This window comes from Corvus kubaryi, unplaced genomic scaffold (genome assembly GCF_017639235.1).
Source record: "Corvus kubaryi isolate FWS band 111438036 unplaced genomic scaffold, C.kubaryi_AGA036_p1.0 37397, whole genome shotgun sequence".
Classification (NCBI taxonomy): domain Eukaryota; kingdom Metazoa; phylum Chordata; class Aves; order Passeriformes; family Corvidae; genus Corvus; species Corvus kubaryi.
This window is the reverse complement of record NW_024581136.1, coordinates 17,148,946-17,164,707: the sequence shown is the minus strand read 5'-3', so window position 1 is coordinate 17,164,707 and position 15,762 is coordinate 17,148,946. Positions and strand designations below refer to the sequence as shown.

At 47.2% G+C, this 15,762-nt stretch overlaps 1 protein-coding gene across 9 annotated transcripts in view; it reads right to left on the bottom strand.

Annotated features, from left to right (window-relative positions):
* Positions 1-15,762, bottom strand: part of TNIK (TRAF2 and NCK interacting kinase) — a 151,383-nt gene that overhangs the window by 55,141 nt on the left and 80,480 nt on the right. For all 9 annotated transcript variants that reach the window (XM_042042127.1, XM_042042126.1, XM_042042133.1 and 6 more), the window contains exons 4-7: positions 12,788-12,913; positions 5,663-5,773; positions 3,265-3,355; positions 1,801-1,931 (exon numbers count right to left, since the gene is read on the bottom strand). In XM_042042127.1, coding sequence (XP_041898061.1) covers positions 1,801-1,931; positions 3,265-3,355; positions 5,663-5,773; positions 12,788-12,913 — 459 coding nt within the window. The remainder of the gene's footprint in view (positions 1-1,800; positions 1,932-3,264; positions 3,356-5,662; positions 5,774-12,787; positions 12,914-15,762) is intronic.

Here is a 15,762-nt window from a genome sequence, read left to right as displayed (position 1 = left end):
CACCCTATAAATCTCATCTTTTGTATATAGTACCTTAAGCCAGTCAGCTAAACCTGAGAGCATCTGATTTGCATCCTTTTAAAAAGAAATAATTATCATTTACATCCTCCCCACCCTACTTCAAAGTGAGAGCATCAGGTGCGGGGATGTGATCCGGGGTATGGGCTAATGTCCAGTGGCTCCCACATCACCAGGAGCTCTGAAAGCACCCTGCATGGAGCGTGTCAGCAGCAATCAGCCTCCTGTTCCACACCCCCAGCCATGGAAAAATGGCCAGGGCCAACTTCAGAGAGGCGAGCGCCCGGCTCGCTGCGAGCATCTGATCCTCGGGGACAATAGAGGGATTCTGGTCTTGCCGCCTGTGCATCAGTCCACGGCATATTAAGTGCCCCAGTTATTCTGGCAAGAGGAAAATCCTCGGGGATTTCAGAGGGTAGAAAGTAGCCTATGAAGATATCAGTCCTTTTTAAGAGAAAGAATAATAAAAAGCTGTGATTAATGAGAGTGTGGCACAGGCAGCTGTCGGAGAAGTGGTGAGAGCAGCCAGTGCAGGGTGCAGCCCTGTCATGAGGCACTGCCCTCAGCAGAGCTGAGGAAATGCCCATTGTAATTGGTTAATCAAAGAGTAATAGGTAACTGGAGATTAAACTATTTCTACACGTCCCCATCCTTAACTATTTCCGTAACCCAGAGTCTGAACTCGGACTGGAGAGCTGCTGTCTGGAAAACCATCGGTTCAAAAGCTGACTGATGGCACTTAAATGGCTGCAATAGCAAAGCATCATTTGGTTACCTTAAAATCATTCATTTCTCAAAAATTTCTCTGAATGATCAGTAATTGCAGCCCAAATTGTACCACGATGGTGGGCTGTGGCTCTGTTACATCGGAGTGTTCTACTTTTAGAAAGCAGCTCACACCAGAGGGTCTCAAAGCCCTTTTTAAACACCACCTTGTGAAGCGACCTCTCAGCATGCACACAAACAGAGGTACAGTGAGCTTCACACATGCCTGAGCTTCCCCCCCAGAGTTCATGTGTCAGTGTCCTGACCTCCTCTCTGGACACACTCAGTGGACCTTAGCAGGCTTGGAGTTAGAAATTCAAGTTCTGGACACTCCAAAAAAACAAGGAATAAAAACCCAAGGGATATTTCTACAGATGTGTGTCCAGAAACTTGTAGTAAGGCAGAAACAGGATAAACTATATTAAGCTCTCCCTGCTTTAAACATCAGACCTCTCTGCAGTTTGAATGGGCAGGTGGGACTCCGAACCTTCCTGTGGATCTGCTGCATGGCACAGGGCTCTGTGCCACATTATAACTCAGCAGCGATGTTGTGCTGCCACCATTCCAAAAATAAACTTCAAACAGGCTGGAGAGACATGTGAAAAGTAGGTCAGCCCCCTAAATGTCTGATTGTGTGGCAGCCTTCACATCTCCCTGCAAATATCAGCCTGCAGGCCAGAGGATGTGATTTTACCCTTTCTAAACCTGACCTGACTCCTCTCCAGAGTAAATAGAGCAAATACAGCTTGTTTGACTGGAGTATTTAAATACACAGCACCAAAAAGCAGGGTAGCAGATAGGAAACCTGAGTCTGACACCTTTCTCCACACGGGGAAAGACTCCTCACAGTAAATTTGGATACGTGAACAGCACAACAAAGCTTCAGGATGGACCTGAACTGGCATCCCAAAATCCCACAGCCAGAAAGCAGGAGGAGCCTGCGCTGCCTGCCAGTGTGTTTTTCAAAGCTGCAAGGATATTCTGGATTCCTGAGTAAGAAGATGCTCATTTAGGTACCTTGAAGTCGTAAGTGGCATCGGGATTTTCATCGCAGGCGATGACCTCGGGGGCCATCCAGTAAGGCGTTCCAATGAAGGTGTTTCTCCTGCCCACCGTCCTGTCCAGCTGGGCGCTGACACCAAAATCCACTGCGGAGCAGGGAGACAACGGGGCACCGTAAGGTCAGAGACAAACCTGAGCAACACTCTGCTGCTGAATGTAAAACATTGTGTTCGTTCAGAACAACGCCACACGGCCAGGAAAGAAAGACGTGGCTGAAGACATCCCTGTTTGATCTCTGCTGGGATCAACAGAGGTCAATCAAGGACAAACCTGATCATCTGATGTCCAGGTTTTGTACAAAACCCTGTGCCTTTTCCTCCTTGCCAGGAGGCAATGAAATCACAGCTCCTCATACTAATGAGAAACAGGGTTAGCAACATGAATAAGCAGCAGCCTTTGTTCTACGCTTGCTCATTTGAATTAAAGCCTGCCAAATACTGGTGGAAGCCTCATTTTTCTACCTAAATTCTTGCTGCAAATGGCAGAAATGCAAAAGACTTAAGGAACTAAGGGCCAAGGACAACGGCCCACGGGAAATGTCAAGCAGAGAGCTGCAAAATGAAGCAAAAAATGATGAAATCAAACCAATGAGAGAATACTCTATGGTCCACTAACTGCACTTTGCACAACACAATGGCTGGAGATTTGCCCCAGAGAATTTCCCCTTGGAGGGGAATCTTCACCAGCATAAAGCCAAATGAGCTGGTGGTGCCATCTGTTAAGCCAGGGTTTTATTCTGCTGTAGATGGAGAGAGGAGGCATGGGAAAACCAGGCTTGCACCACACATGACCAGTGTAAGGGATCTTCCAATACCAGCATAAATAAAAACGTGCAAAGACAGCCTTAACATTGATACTGGACAAGCGAGGATGTGAGCACATCATCTGCACTCATCTGCTGCCTTCCATATGATCACCACACCAATGCCAGGGTGACTAACACAGTGCACGAAATTCAGAGTAGTTCTTGCAAATTAAGCCCCCTCCATCAGGTTAGCTTGGAAAAGGAGTCTGGACCATGTCACACTAAACTGAATGGATTATCCTCCAGGACACTGCTATGCAGCTGTGGGGGAACAGCCCTTGACAACATCTGGTGATGCACACAGGGCCAGTTTTCAATCCAGGGCATGAAAAACTGGTGCTGGTTGTTTAACCTGTACCTGTGGCAGAGCTGTCTGAACAGAAACACCACTGCAAGTGCACCTCTGCCAAGCAGAACCTGGCCATCAACCCCTGGCACTTTAAGGCACAGCACTCAGTCAACACCCAAGGCCATGTTATCGAAGCCAACATGACAAAACCCACAGAGGAGCTCTTGGTACCCATCCTCTTTCTTCAGGTCACGTACAAGCCAGTTCTGCTGCTTCCCCCCAGCCAGCCCAGCCGCAGTTTCCAGGAGCTCTAACCCACCCTTACCTAGTTTCACTTCTGCATTTTCCGTCAGCAATACATTCTGTCCCTTGATGTCTCGGTGAATTACTTTGTGCTGGTGTAGATGACTCAATCCCTGGAGAATTCAGAGAAAGGTTAGAGGAACCCAAGTTCAAAGCATGTTATTTTCTGACATTCCTCCTCAACCAATTATGCTCCAGAAATGAAAGGTTCACAGTTGGAGTTAAGCACTGGAGAATGCTTTTGTTTATCACATGCTCCAAACACTGTCCCATGTCCCATGCTGGGAGGACATGCCTGGCAAGGAGCCTGTCAGTTCTAAAGGGATTAAACCCAATCTTTCACATTCCTGCAGGAACCTGCATTAACCCAAATTCTTCCATCGCTCCAGACATGATTTCCCCCATGTGCTCCGTTGCCTCAGGGAGCCATTTCTGTGGCAGAAATAACAGAATGGGTTTGTCTCCTTTCTCTATTTCCATCATCCAGAAACTAAACAAAACAATTCTCTTGTTATATCGGTCCAATAAACTGGATTTCAATACACTGAGAAGCTTGTGTTAAAAAAGCTACCATGCAAATACAAATGTTGTAACTTGCACATATCCCTAACAGAGATATAGCTCAAGTAAAAAGCCTGTCTCAAAGGCTAAAGATAAACTGGCTTTGCTGTTGTGCTGGTTTATTAGCTCATTAATTTCTTTTTGCAATGCACATTTTTATTTCATTCATTTATTATTTCAGTTTCAAAGTAACATCCACCCAGATTGCCATCTTAGGAAAAATATGGATTACTTCAAAAACTAATTTTGCATTAGGTTTACATTTCACATTAAACATTCATATTTGAGGAAGAAAAGGATTTCTGCTATCGCTTCTGGTAGTTATTAGTCATTTTATGCTCGTCACCTTGGGAAAACTGTGGAACAGATTATATCTGTATGGGAGTCCTTATTTTAGCCATATTATACTTGGTTACAGGCACCTTTGAGCATTGGAGCAAAGTGAAAATTCCACTGAATTTCAATAAATCCTTTAACAATGTGGGATTGAGCCTCGTGTCAGAATTCCAACTGTCCACCACTGTCCGAACCACGTGAGCCACATTCTGCCATGTGAAGGTGGGAGCCTTTCCTCACCCCAAACCCCACAGAGGTCACCTGCCCCAACGTGTGGCCAAACTGCAACGGGTGGCACTCGATGGTGGCCCCAGGACATGAGTCAGGCTGGGTTCTGACTCACTGCCAGGACTATTTTAAGGAGCTGGCTCACGGAGCTCATACACATTTTAAAATAAGCCCATGTAACTGTGGCCTCCTGGCACTGAAAGCAGTGTCCATACAACAGCTGATGAGTTACAGTGCCAGCATCTTTTGCACATCATGCTGGTGTGGACAGTGGCATTCAGGGACAATGCAGAAGTGCTGTGCCACCTCTGGACAGCCATAGCAGCCTCAGTGTCAGGCACATCCTTTCAGAAAGATCATTTTTGCCTCATTTTCTTTAATAGAATCATTGAATTGTTTAGGTTGGAAAAGACCTTTAAGACCATCTAGTCCAACCATAACCCTGACAACTGCCAAGGCCAGCACTAAACCACGTCCCTAAGTGGCACATCCACACCTCTTTTAAATCCCTCCAGGGGTGGGGATCCATCCTTCCCTGGACAGCCTGTTTCAATGCTTAACAACCCCTTTGATGAAGAAATTTTTCCTAAACCTCCCCTGGTGCAACTGGAGGCAATTTCCTCTCATCCTATCACTTGGATGGCTCTTGTACAGATTTCCTTCACATGCCAAATATTTCTGTTTCCTCTTGAACAAATCTTCAGTTCCCAGAGCAATAGATGTTAATGCAGGGCAACCATTACAATCCCATCCTCCAGCCTCAGCAGTGCAAAATGCAGGGAAGTCTTTGCTGAAGCTGCCATCTCTCAGTACATGAAACTCCGGCATGGCCCATTTTAAGACATTTCAGTCAAACATTTATATCGTGAATATAAAAGCTGCAGCATCCTCATTAAAGTCAGACATGTGGATTTAATAAAACATAGGATGCTTTTTAATCAGGAAGATTCTTCTTTCCACAGACTTTATTAGTCCTCCACCTTTCTGTTAACTAAAAACGTAATTCTAAAGTAAATAAATCTTTGCTCTTTTAACACTAATAGGAGATGATATTTTTGTTGAAGGAAAAAGAGGGTTAAAACTCAGGGAACTAACAGAGCTAAAGGGCATTAAGCAGGACTTATTTATTATGCATCATACAGGCACATGAATCATTCAGGCCTGCCGGCACCACACAGGCTCCAGCCCATGGCAGCCCAGCATCCACGAAGTCTGCGGAGCCAAAGGCTTCCCATGTCCCCTGAGCACTCAACTGCCACACTCCCAACAACATTCAGCTCCCCCTGGACACATACCCGCAAAATCTCTCTGCAGATGTAGGCAATCCACTCCTCCTTCAAGGTGTTCCCCTTCGTGTTCTTGATGAGGTCGGTGACGGAGCCCGCGCCGCAGAACTCCATCACCAGCTGCCAAAGGGAACAGGAATGTAATTAACGACATAAATGTCATGCAGTGACACCACCAGCAGCACCCCCCGGGCTGCCTGGCCCCAGGGCAGGACCCCGACGCTGGCATTGCTGCTGTGGGGACCCCACGGTGCTACGCAGAGCCATTGGGACATCATCCTGAACCTATCAGCTTGTAATCCATTTGGGGTTTGCTATAAAATGAAACAGTAAAAGGCTGGAAGGCTTGAAAGGCTTGTGGCCCTCCAGAAGGTTGGGAGCAAGAAACAGGAATCAGTCCAGTGCTGAAAATCAGTGGAGGAGATCAGAATCTCAAACCCTACCCGTACATGCCCTACTTTATACCTGTGATCAATGTTTAGTATCAACAGCAATAAAACAAAACTCTGGCTCTTGCATAAGTTCTTCAACTCTGAAAATACAAAGGCACTGAGGCAGATATTTGAAAGCTTCCTATGATTTAAGAACCAGGTGTACTTTTCAATTTTTATTTTTTATTAACCAGACAACCTTTGGTTCTGATCATGTTTCTGAGCAGGAAACTTCCCTTGAGGGGAAGGTTGCCAAGCAGTGTCAGGCCTCCCGCAAGAGAGCTGCTGTCCTGCTGCTCAGGTTGGTTCCAACATGACTGGCCACCACTGCTTGTACCACTTCCAAAATTTCAGAATATCAAATATAGAAGTGTAATGATCTAACCCAGCCCAAACTTAATCTTGTCATTGAACAACTGTGAAATAAACGTTACAAAAATAGCACGGGATGTGAGTCTGCCTCCCAGGGATTTCACAGATCCCCAGGGCGTGCAGGAGCCATCAGCGTGCTCCAGAAAGCAAGCACAGCCCATGTGTGAAAGAAGCTTCCTCCAAGGCCTGTGCAAGTGCTTCTTCTCAGATGTGAAACCATGTTTTCCAATTAGATCTGCTTCCTACTTAAAGATACTCGCTTGCCAGTGGTTCCTTGCCAGATTCTTCGATGCGCATGCTTCAAGTTTCTTATCACATGAGGCTTACATGGCATTTTAACGTTCTCCAAGCAAGTGACATCACTACCAAAAGCACAGGCCAAGAAGAGAATTAAAATGGCAGAAGGGTTACTCCTGACCAAATTGCACAAATGCAGTGATCTAAGACTATAATAAATTATAATGATTATAAAATCCAGACACAGGATGGCCATAAACCTTCGGGCTAAATAAAATACTTGAGCAGACTATACCTTACTTGGTTTTGACCATGCTCCTATCTTTAGTTTCTCTTCTCTTCCTGAACAGGTGCTGAAAAATTCTGGGAATATCCCTGTTATGTCGTGAAAGTGGCTTCAAGAAGTGGAAGAAAGGGCAGAAATGGACGGGTCACCGGCCAAAATCTGCCCCATGCAAAGGTATGGGATATCTGTGTATACTGTCAACAGTAAGGACAGGTAAGCACCAGAGAGGGAAAAAAACAATGCAGATACTGCCACAATATCAATTTATCAACACTAAGGGTATGTTTAGCCTGGAAATGAACAGTCTTCCAGGAGAAAAATTAAAATGAACATAAGTCCTTGCTGATTTTAGGGCAGAGCTTAATATACTCAGAAAAGGCTTCAAATGGCACTTGGAAAGTGCTTTGCCCTCACACACTTGCATCATGACCAATTTTCTTAAGGGATGAAGTCATAATGGAGTAAGACAATAAACTGGAAATGCATTTTGAATTTTTATTAACCATAATTAAAATTATCATCATGATGGGCTAAAGGTAAGATCATCTTCTGAAATTTAATTTGCAAGGACATTTATTGAGGAAGTATTTTTAAATACAGTTCATTTAGCATTGACTTAGCTCTTCATACCAGAGTGACAGCAAACTTCATAAGCAAGGCAAATTCAGAAGCTGCAGCTGTAAATCTCTGTGTCCTGCTGTCTCATGAATTTTTTGTTTAAAGAGCCTTTGCAGTTTTCAAATCAACCACCACTTTCCTCAGTTTGGGAATGGCAAGACCTCTTCTCCGAACTCTGCTGTGTATTACCTGGAAGAGCTCAAACCCTTCAGAACATCAACCCAAATCCATCCTACAGTGAACTGCTCCAGCTTGTCTAGAGGAACTCCCCAAATCAAATCCTTTATTACACAACACATCCTTCTGTGTTCCTATGCCCCAGCCCAGGAACAATTTGATTTCTTTTAAGTTACAGAAAACAAGCACACAACACCCTCAGGCTAAATGCTACTGGAAATCAATCCTTCTGCTGTGTGTGTAAACAGAACCTGGGTGCAACATGGTCCCATCCATATGCCCAGGCCACCCAAATTTCTCATCCCACCCCATCACCTGGCTCCCATGCAAAAGAGTCCCTCACCATCTGCATCGTGGGACCTGAAGCCAGTGACAGAGCATTAAAAGCACAGAGACCTTCCCTTGGTGGATCTGCAGAAAAGCTGATGCCCATTTCAGAAACAGAAATGGCAATCAAATTGGTGTTAAACAGCAAATAAAATATTCAGTAGCAAGATAAGCCCAGGTTTTCATTGCTTGTGTTGGTGCTGGGGTGGGAGCACTGGGGCCAGCACGGCTGCGCTCTCTCCTCTCCAACAGCAGCATCCAACTGCTCTCACACGAGTTCCTCCATAAATGACTTGCCTGGCTCTGCCCTGCCTGCACCTCCCTGCACATCGAGGCCAGCCAGGCAATCCACGCCCCTTGGGGAGGCAGCAGGCAGCTGCCACCATGGGTCCTGAGCAGGCTGAAGGCTTCAGGTTAGGGATGGCAGCAAAAGGAGCTGGGCTCATAGTCCTGAAGTGTTTACAGCACTGACACTGCTTTGAAGAGGAGTGAGAGTTAAATAGTGCTGGATCACTCTGCCAGACAGCAGCAGCAATCTGCTCTGGTAACCCTGAGCTCTCGGTCAGGAGCGGAGGAGCAGCCCCGATCCCCTCACGCTCCCCTGGGACTGCAGAGCTTGGAGGGACTGAAGAGAGATACAGCTCAGCTGAAAACAGACCCCTCTCAAATGTTTCATGATCCAATTTCTGTAATGCAAAGAATCAGCAAATGCCCAAAAACATTTTTCAGGGTATATAAACAGATTAAGAGCAATCCTGCTCAGAGCTGCATAGGTGTAACCCAGTCCTTTGACAGCTCATGCCCAATTTTCAATGGAGCCTTGCTGCCCCCTTTTCTGCTCTCCAGATCCCTGGTGTGACTCTGTTCACATTACCCTAAAGCAATTCACTGGGCCCCCACAGCTCAACAGAGTGAAAAAACACATATGCAACTACACAATCACATCCCTGAGCATTGCACGGCTGCAGTGGTGCCACCCTGACTGAGAGGCTGCTCCCAAATCACCCTCATTCCTTTTCCCCCCACATTGCCCCAGATTATCTGCTGCAGAGGACACCCTGGAGGCCACCCCCACCACGTGGGTATCTGGCAACCTGCCTATTAGCAATTTGTCCCCCTTGGTGACAGATGTGGCCGTAGGCAGGGTTGCCATGGCAGCCCATCCATCGAAGCCAGAGCCGCTGGCCCTGGGGACCGCGCTGGGCTCTGCCCTGCCCTGGGTGGGATCTGGGTTGCTGCCAGCCATTGCTCAGCCCCCACACTCTGCACAGCCCCTGTGCCTGCTGCCTATGTTGGGAGGGGGCTGCTCTGTCCATGGTTTCAGTGCACAGTGGACAGCAAGGACAGATGACCAGTGTCCAGCTGAGTGGCACCTCCATGGACCCTGCACATGGGCACAGTGTATGGGAAGCACAGTGTCTGCAGCTTCCAGCAGTCCTCAGGGCAAAGGTCCTTTGGGATGGGGTCACCTCCCCCATCCAGTTCACACTTCCTAATGAATGCCTCATCTCCCACCATTTTAAAAAACACTCACCCCAAAATATCTCAAAACAAACCCCCTGGGTTAGGCACACCCTGGTGTCCCATAGCTTAGATTTGAGATGAGCAAGGGGAATTTAATGAGTTTAACTTTGAGAAGCAGCAGTTAACTGATTATCTGGGTCCTCATATCCCCTGGAAATCATCCCAGTTTCCCTGTCCCCTTGCACGAGAGCAGGACCCCCTCAACTCAGCTAGTGAGAGGCACAAACCCTCACAAAGACCCACAGCACCTCAGAACGCAACACATTATCCAACATAAGAATAAACCTACCCCATATTTTTAAATTTCTTTTAAAATGTTCCATAAAGGTTGTCCCTATGACTTTTGCTTCCTTTTTTTTTTTTTTTGCCTAACATAGCAGATTTGTGATACATCTGCTAAAACACCCTCTGCACAGCTCTTTAATTTCTGAAAACAGGGTTGTTTAGTGAGCTTGAGCTCATCTTTCAGGGCAAGTGGCTGCTGTGGAATGGAGCAGCAGCACCAACAATACTTCATGTCAGAAGCCTGCCACGTTTCCGAGAGATCTTAATCTCCACTGAAAGAGTTCCCTATTTTTTATTTCCGTATCAACCTCCTGAGTGTCGATAAAAAGAATTACTTGGGCATTATCAGAAACTGTTTTATTTCAACAAAGAGCCAATGAAAAATAAACAAGCCTTTATCTGTGAGGCAAGACTGATAGAGTTCACATGAGTCCTAATTCAATCAGATCCTGAAACAGCACCTATTTAACACAGTGGCACCAGCACACCTCTCCTCCAGGGCTGGGGAGCTTTCCTAGGAATAGCTCCACCAGTCCCAACACTGGGCATGGACTCAAAAAAACCCCTCACACCCCTGTGCAAGAAAAGCAGGTTTTGAAAAAATCTTTTTCACTAACCCATGAGAAAGGCCTCAAATTGAGAGGAGAGGTAGCAGTCTGGTAGAGAATTCAGATTATCTAGTCTACCTCTCCTGGGGGCACGAACAAGCAGCACAGCTGGATGATGACCACCTTCTCCCCCTGACTTGGGGTATATGAAGGCGATACAGCACAAACAGCCTCCTCTGCTATACCATGGTGATGGGGATTGATGGAAGAATCCTAGAGTTTCATGAGTTGGAAGGGATCCCATAAGGATCATTGAGTCCAGCTCCTGGTCCTGCACAGGAAAACCTCCAGAATCCCACCCTGTGCCCGAGAGCTTTCTTCAAACACTTCCTGAATTCTGGCAGGCTTGGTGCTGTGACCACTTCCCTGAGGAGCCTGTCCAGTGCCTGACCACCCTCTGAGGGAAGAACCTTTTCCTGATATCCAACCCAACCCTCCCCTGACACAGCTCCACACCATCGCTCTTCATGCCATGCCTCTTAATCCAAGGAGTTCTCTAGTGAGCTTTTCTTTTTGAAAGTTTGGGCTGTTCTTTTACTAACACTTGTGTATGCCAAGAGCCCTTTGTACCGGAGCTGGAGGAAAGAAACCAAACCAAACCAAACCAAACCCTCTTGGCCTGGCCAGAGCACACAAACCCCAGACCCAACCAGTGTAAAGCCACTGAGCAGAGGCCAGCACCAGGGAAGGCTCCTCTCATTACTGGGGGACTTGGCACACAGATGGTGGGGTTTTTTCCCCTCCAGGCACTCCTGCAGCACAAGGAGGAACATTGTGGGTTGTTTTAATATTTCAGTTAAAATAAAAAAAAAAAACCTATAAACCAGCCAAAGCCAAATGGAATTTCTTGGGATGAAAAAGCATTTCTCAGCCTGACAGCTTTCGCCTCACTGAATCCCAGGCCAGCTGCAAAGAACATGTTTTTTACGAGTTCCCACCAAAAATACCCTGAACACCCAGGCTAGGAATGCTCCTGGAGTCCAAGCCCCCAAAGCCTTCCCAATAATTCAGTGTACCAGAAAGTCTTGGGGAACAAAAAAGCACAGAAGTCCATTAACTCCAGTTTTCTCCTGGGGGGAATGTCCTCTGAATCCCTCCACTTCCCACTGGATGCTCTGGCATGTGTTTGCAAGGGCAAACAGCTGAAGTCACTAAATGTTTTGCTAAAATAAAGCCTATGTAGTACAGAAACTACAGGGAAAAGGGTGCTGCTGCTCTTCAGCACCTCCATGGTCTCCCAGGTGAACCATGGATATTTGTTACTCCTGAAAATTTATGCTGTAGCAACCTTGCTCGGGCACAGAAAAGCTTTGGAAACCACACATGGCTAAGGCAGAACTGACTGGATTTACAGGACTGTGAGGAAATAAAGACTTTTTTGACCACAGGACAACACCCAGGTCATTGTACTGATGATAATTCCAACGTAGCCTTCTCTTCAATGGAGCTCTAAGGAAAGCAGGGTCCTACGCTGCTGCTCTGATGGCCACGGGCACTGCAGGCTGCTGCTCCAGAGACTCCAACCAGCACAGCCAAGCTCAGAACACAGCACAACTTTAATTAAATTTACAGCAACGGCCAGAGCCCTGATCTGTGGTGTCGCTGCCCTGGCCGGCCCCTGAGCACCAGCTGCTGCCAAAGGGAGTGTGGGCTCTGATGCTCTGTCTCTCCCCAAGGATAGAGCGGATTTAAACTCCATCCTCCCTGCTCTGGGAATGCTGAATTAATACCCGAGAAGGCCCTGACAAGGGAAGCAGCAGGAGGAGGCAGCTGAGGATTTACGGAGACACAAAGCAGCTTGGTGCCCTTCAGCAACGTCAGGCGTCTCCACCGAAGCGGCTGAGCAGCCACAGACTTCCCTGACCTCTCCTCACTGTTCCCCTCCTCTTTATCTGCCTGCACAGGCTCCATGAAACACGAAGCACAGGGGGCAGCACCAACAGCTGCCAGGAACCACACAGCATCCCTCCTCAGCTTCCATCTTCCCAGCAAAGCTCCCGGCTCCCTCCAACTGCCAGAGGATGGAATGATTTTCATCTGACTATAGTAACAAAGAATAAAAATGGGTTTACAATCAGCCTGCGAAGATTTTATGGCAAAATGGAGAAATGTTTTGCAGTGCAGCAAAAGCCTGTTCAAAGGCATAACTTTGAAAAAAATGGATGCAAAATAAGGGGTTTTGTGTAAGTTGGGTGCTGGTAAGAGGACAATTCAGAGTAAATAATCTGTGTCAAATCCCAGTTATTTTAAAGAGAAGAAAGCAACCTACCCAGAGCTGATCATCCATTCCTGGTGGGTTCTTTTTAATAAAAGCACCATAATATGTAGCAATATTTCGGTGGTGAGAATACTTCTTCAGCATGTTAATTTCTTGTTTGATCTCTTCCTCTTCATCCTGGGATGAGGTGTAAAGAAAAGAAAAACAAACCCAAAGGCATTAGGAGATGGCACTTCACAGGGTCCGAGTTGTCTTTGTATGTGGGTGAACCTCCAAGCACCCCATTCCTGACCAAACTCTCACAGCTTTTTTGCACCATTTTTTACAGCCACTTTGCAGCAGATCCTGGGAGCCTGAGAGCTGGACTGGAGTCTAATGTTGCTGTGAGGCTCAACCATACCTGCATTACCCCAGTGATGCATCACACACCCTCACAGACACACCAGAGGTCCAAGGTGTTCTTTTAGAAACCACTGCATGGCAGAAGTGCTCCGGTGCTCCCAGCCCTCTGGCACATCACTCCTGCCCACCATGGAAGGAGCACAAGACCTCTGGAGAAATCAGGAGTTGCTGGTGGTGGGGTGGCACCACATCGGGAGCAGGCAGGTGCTGCCTGTCCACAAACTCCATCAGACTAACTCAGTCCTGGTGACAAGTACCATTCCCATGGGCTGTCCCAGCCCCTCTCTGTCCCATCTGCAAAATGGCATTAGCTGAAGCAGCTGAGGCAGAGGAGCCACACCAATTCCTGTTTTGATATCCCACCTCTTTGTTCTCAGACCCATCAGACGTGCCCTGGTTTTATTTTAAGCTGACCGAATTCCAGCCCGCTGTATTTCCACAGGCAGCACTTCGCACCTTGATGTCAGTGAGCTTTATTATAAAGGACCAAGAAGGGCTGTTTGCTCTTTATCCTCCTTTATTCCCCTCGTGTCCCTCACCTGCCTCTCTTGACCTCAGTTTTTCAGATGGGCAAAGGACAAGACACCCACAGAGCAGCACAGCTGCAGGAGCAGCTCTTCTCGAGGAGCAGTGCCCCCTGACCAGGTGTCACACAACATGGACAGAAACACGTCTTTCTTCCCAAAATACCATGGGAAGTGATTTAGTGACTACGCTCCTCCATTCAGGGAAGAACAGCAAAGGTGAGGATAGGAGGAACAAGTACAAGAAATATCTGGATGGATCTTGCATAAACAACCTCCAGTTTTATTTTTGGTAAGAACACAGAGGGTATAAGCACAAAAGAGGAGGAGGAACAGACTCAAACATTACAAAGAAAACCAGGGGACTATTCTGGAAGAACCTTTATCGCCTCTTTTCTTCAAGTCAACACAACTGTGCTCATTTTCATCTGTCCAGGAAACCAAGGAATGTAACATGAAGTTTATCAGGCCACAGAGGTGATTTTTTTAATTGAAGCCCTTTGCAACAACTAAAAAGCAGCTGGATGCTCAAAGTGCCGGGAGCAAGGAGCAGCACTCAGCACAAAATCCCTCCAGCTCTCTGAGCACCCAGCCAGCTTTTCAGTCATCCCTCAATTCATTCCTGGCTCTCCAGGAAAAAATGAAGGGAAGGCAGAGGGATACTTGGTCTACAGTTTTATTTTAACTCTGTCTTCAAGTTGAAGAACTCAAAATGGGGGGAAAACACCTCCAAAGCATCAGAGCTGTGGATGGCACCTGAGGACGTGTCTGCATGGCCAGGCTCAGGGGCTCTGGCCCAGGCTCCTGCTCCAAGCAGGCCTACTGAGATCAATCATCCCCAGCAAATCCAGTGAGGAAGGGAAGAAAATGGAACCATCACAGCAAACTGCTGCAAATACTCCAATCCCAAACCCAACAAAAGCCACAGGCCAGGCTTTGCTGCCACACTTTGCCTCCATCAATCAATTCTGTTGCATCCATCGCTGGAAGTAGGTCATGCAGCACACAGCAGGACCAGCCCCTCAAAAACAAATCTGAACTCTTAATTCAGAGATAGCAGCTGCCCAAACTGATGAAGTGCTGTAATTTGAGGGCCTCTATTCTGCAATCTTCCCTAACAGACAATTAGCAAGAGTGGGGATGAGTTAAACAAAGCGTCCTTGTCAGGAGCCTGTCCGGATTTAGCGTAAGGCACGTGATCAGGATGAGACGCTGCTCTGGGAGCTCAGTGAACGCAGAATCACCATGGTTTGGGTTGGAAGAGACCTTAAAGATCACCTAGTTCCACCTCCCCACTATGGGCAGGGACACCTTCCACTAGACCAGGTTGCTCAGAGTCCCATCCAGCCTGGGCTTTACCCTCCAAAAGCTGCAGATGGCCACACTAAGTCTGTTCTCTGCTGACTTCTGAAAGACACACTGTCAACAGAGATATCCTGGAAAAACAGGTGGGATGGAAGGTCAGGATCAAATGAAGCACTGAAATTGTGTGTGAGGAGGAGGTGAAGGAGTGAGTTTGGGTTTTCAGCAGCAGCCTTTGCACTGAGCCTGGATCAGGTGCCAAGCATGGCTGTAGGCACAATGCAGGGACCAGCTTTAGAAACTCCTCCAGAAGCAATACCCAGGACCATTCCTGCAGTGGCTGGAAGACATGGCTCTGGAAGTGCCTCCAGCACCACAAGCTATGAGGCACAAGCAGCCCTCACCATGTGTCTTGGGGTGACTTTATGATGTTGTATCCCCTATTGCTGTTCTATGCCCGGAAATTAATTCTGTGCCTTTCTGTGCCCTTAAACTGAGCCTGAGAGGGAGGAGAGGAAAAAACCAAGTGAACTTTTCAAAAATGGTTGTTCAAGGACACAGACACACACTCCTCTCCTGCTGCAGCAGCAAGAGCAGAGGAAGCACCCTTCTTGCTTTACAGCCAGCTTTCAGCTCCTCTTCTCCGGAGGAAGACTGAGAGTTGAACTTTGGTTTTCTGCGACTTTGGCTTTTCCCTTCTTCTCTTCCGGACTGTTTGAACATCAGAACACATCGGGAGAATTTTGCACCGAGGCCCCGGAGGTGGGCCCACACCCACCCAGCTCTGAGGAGGAGGAG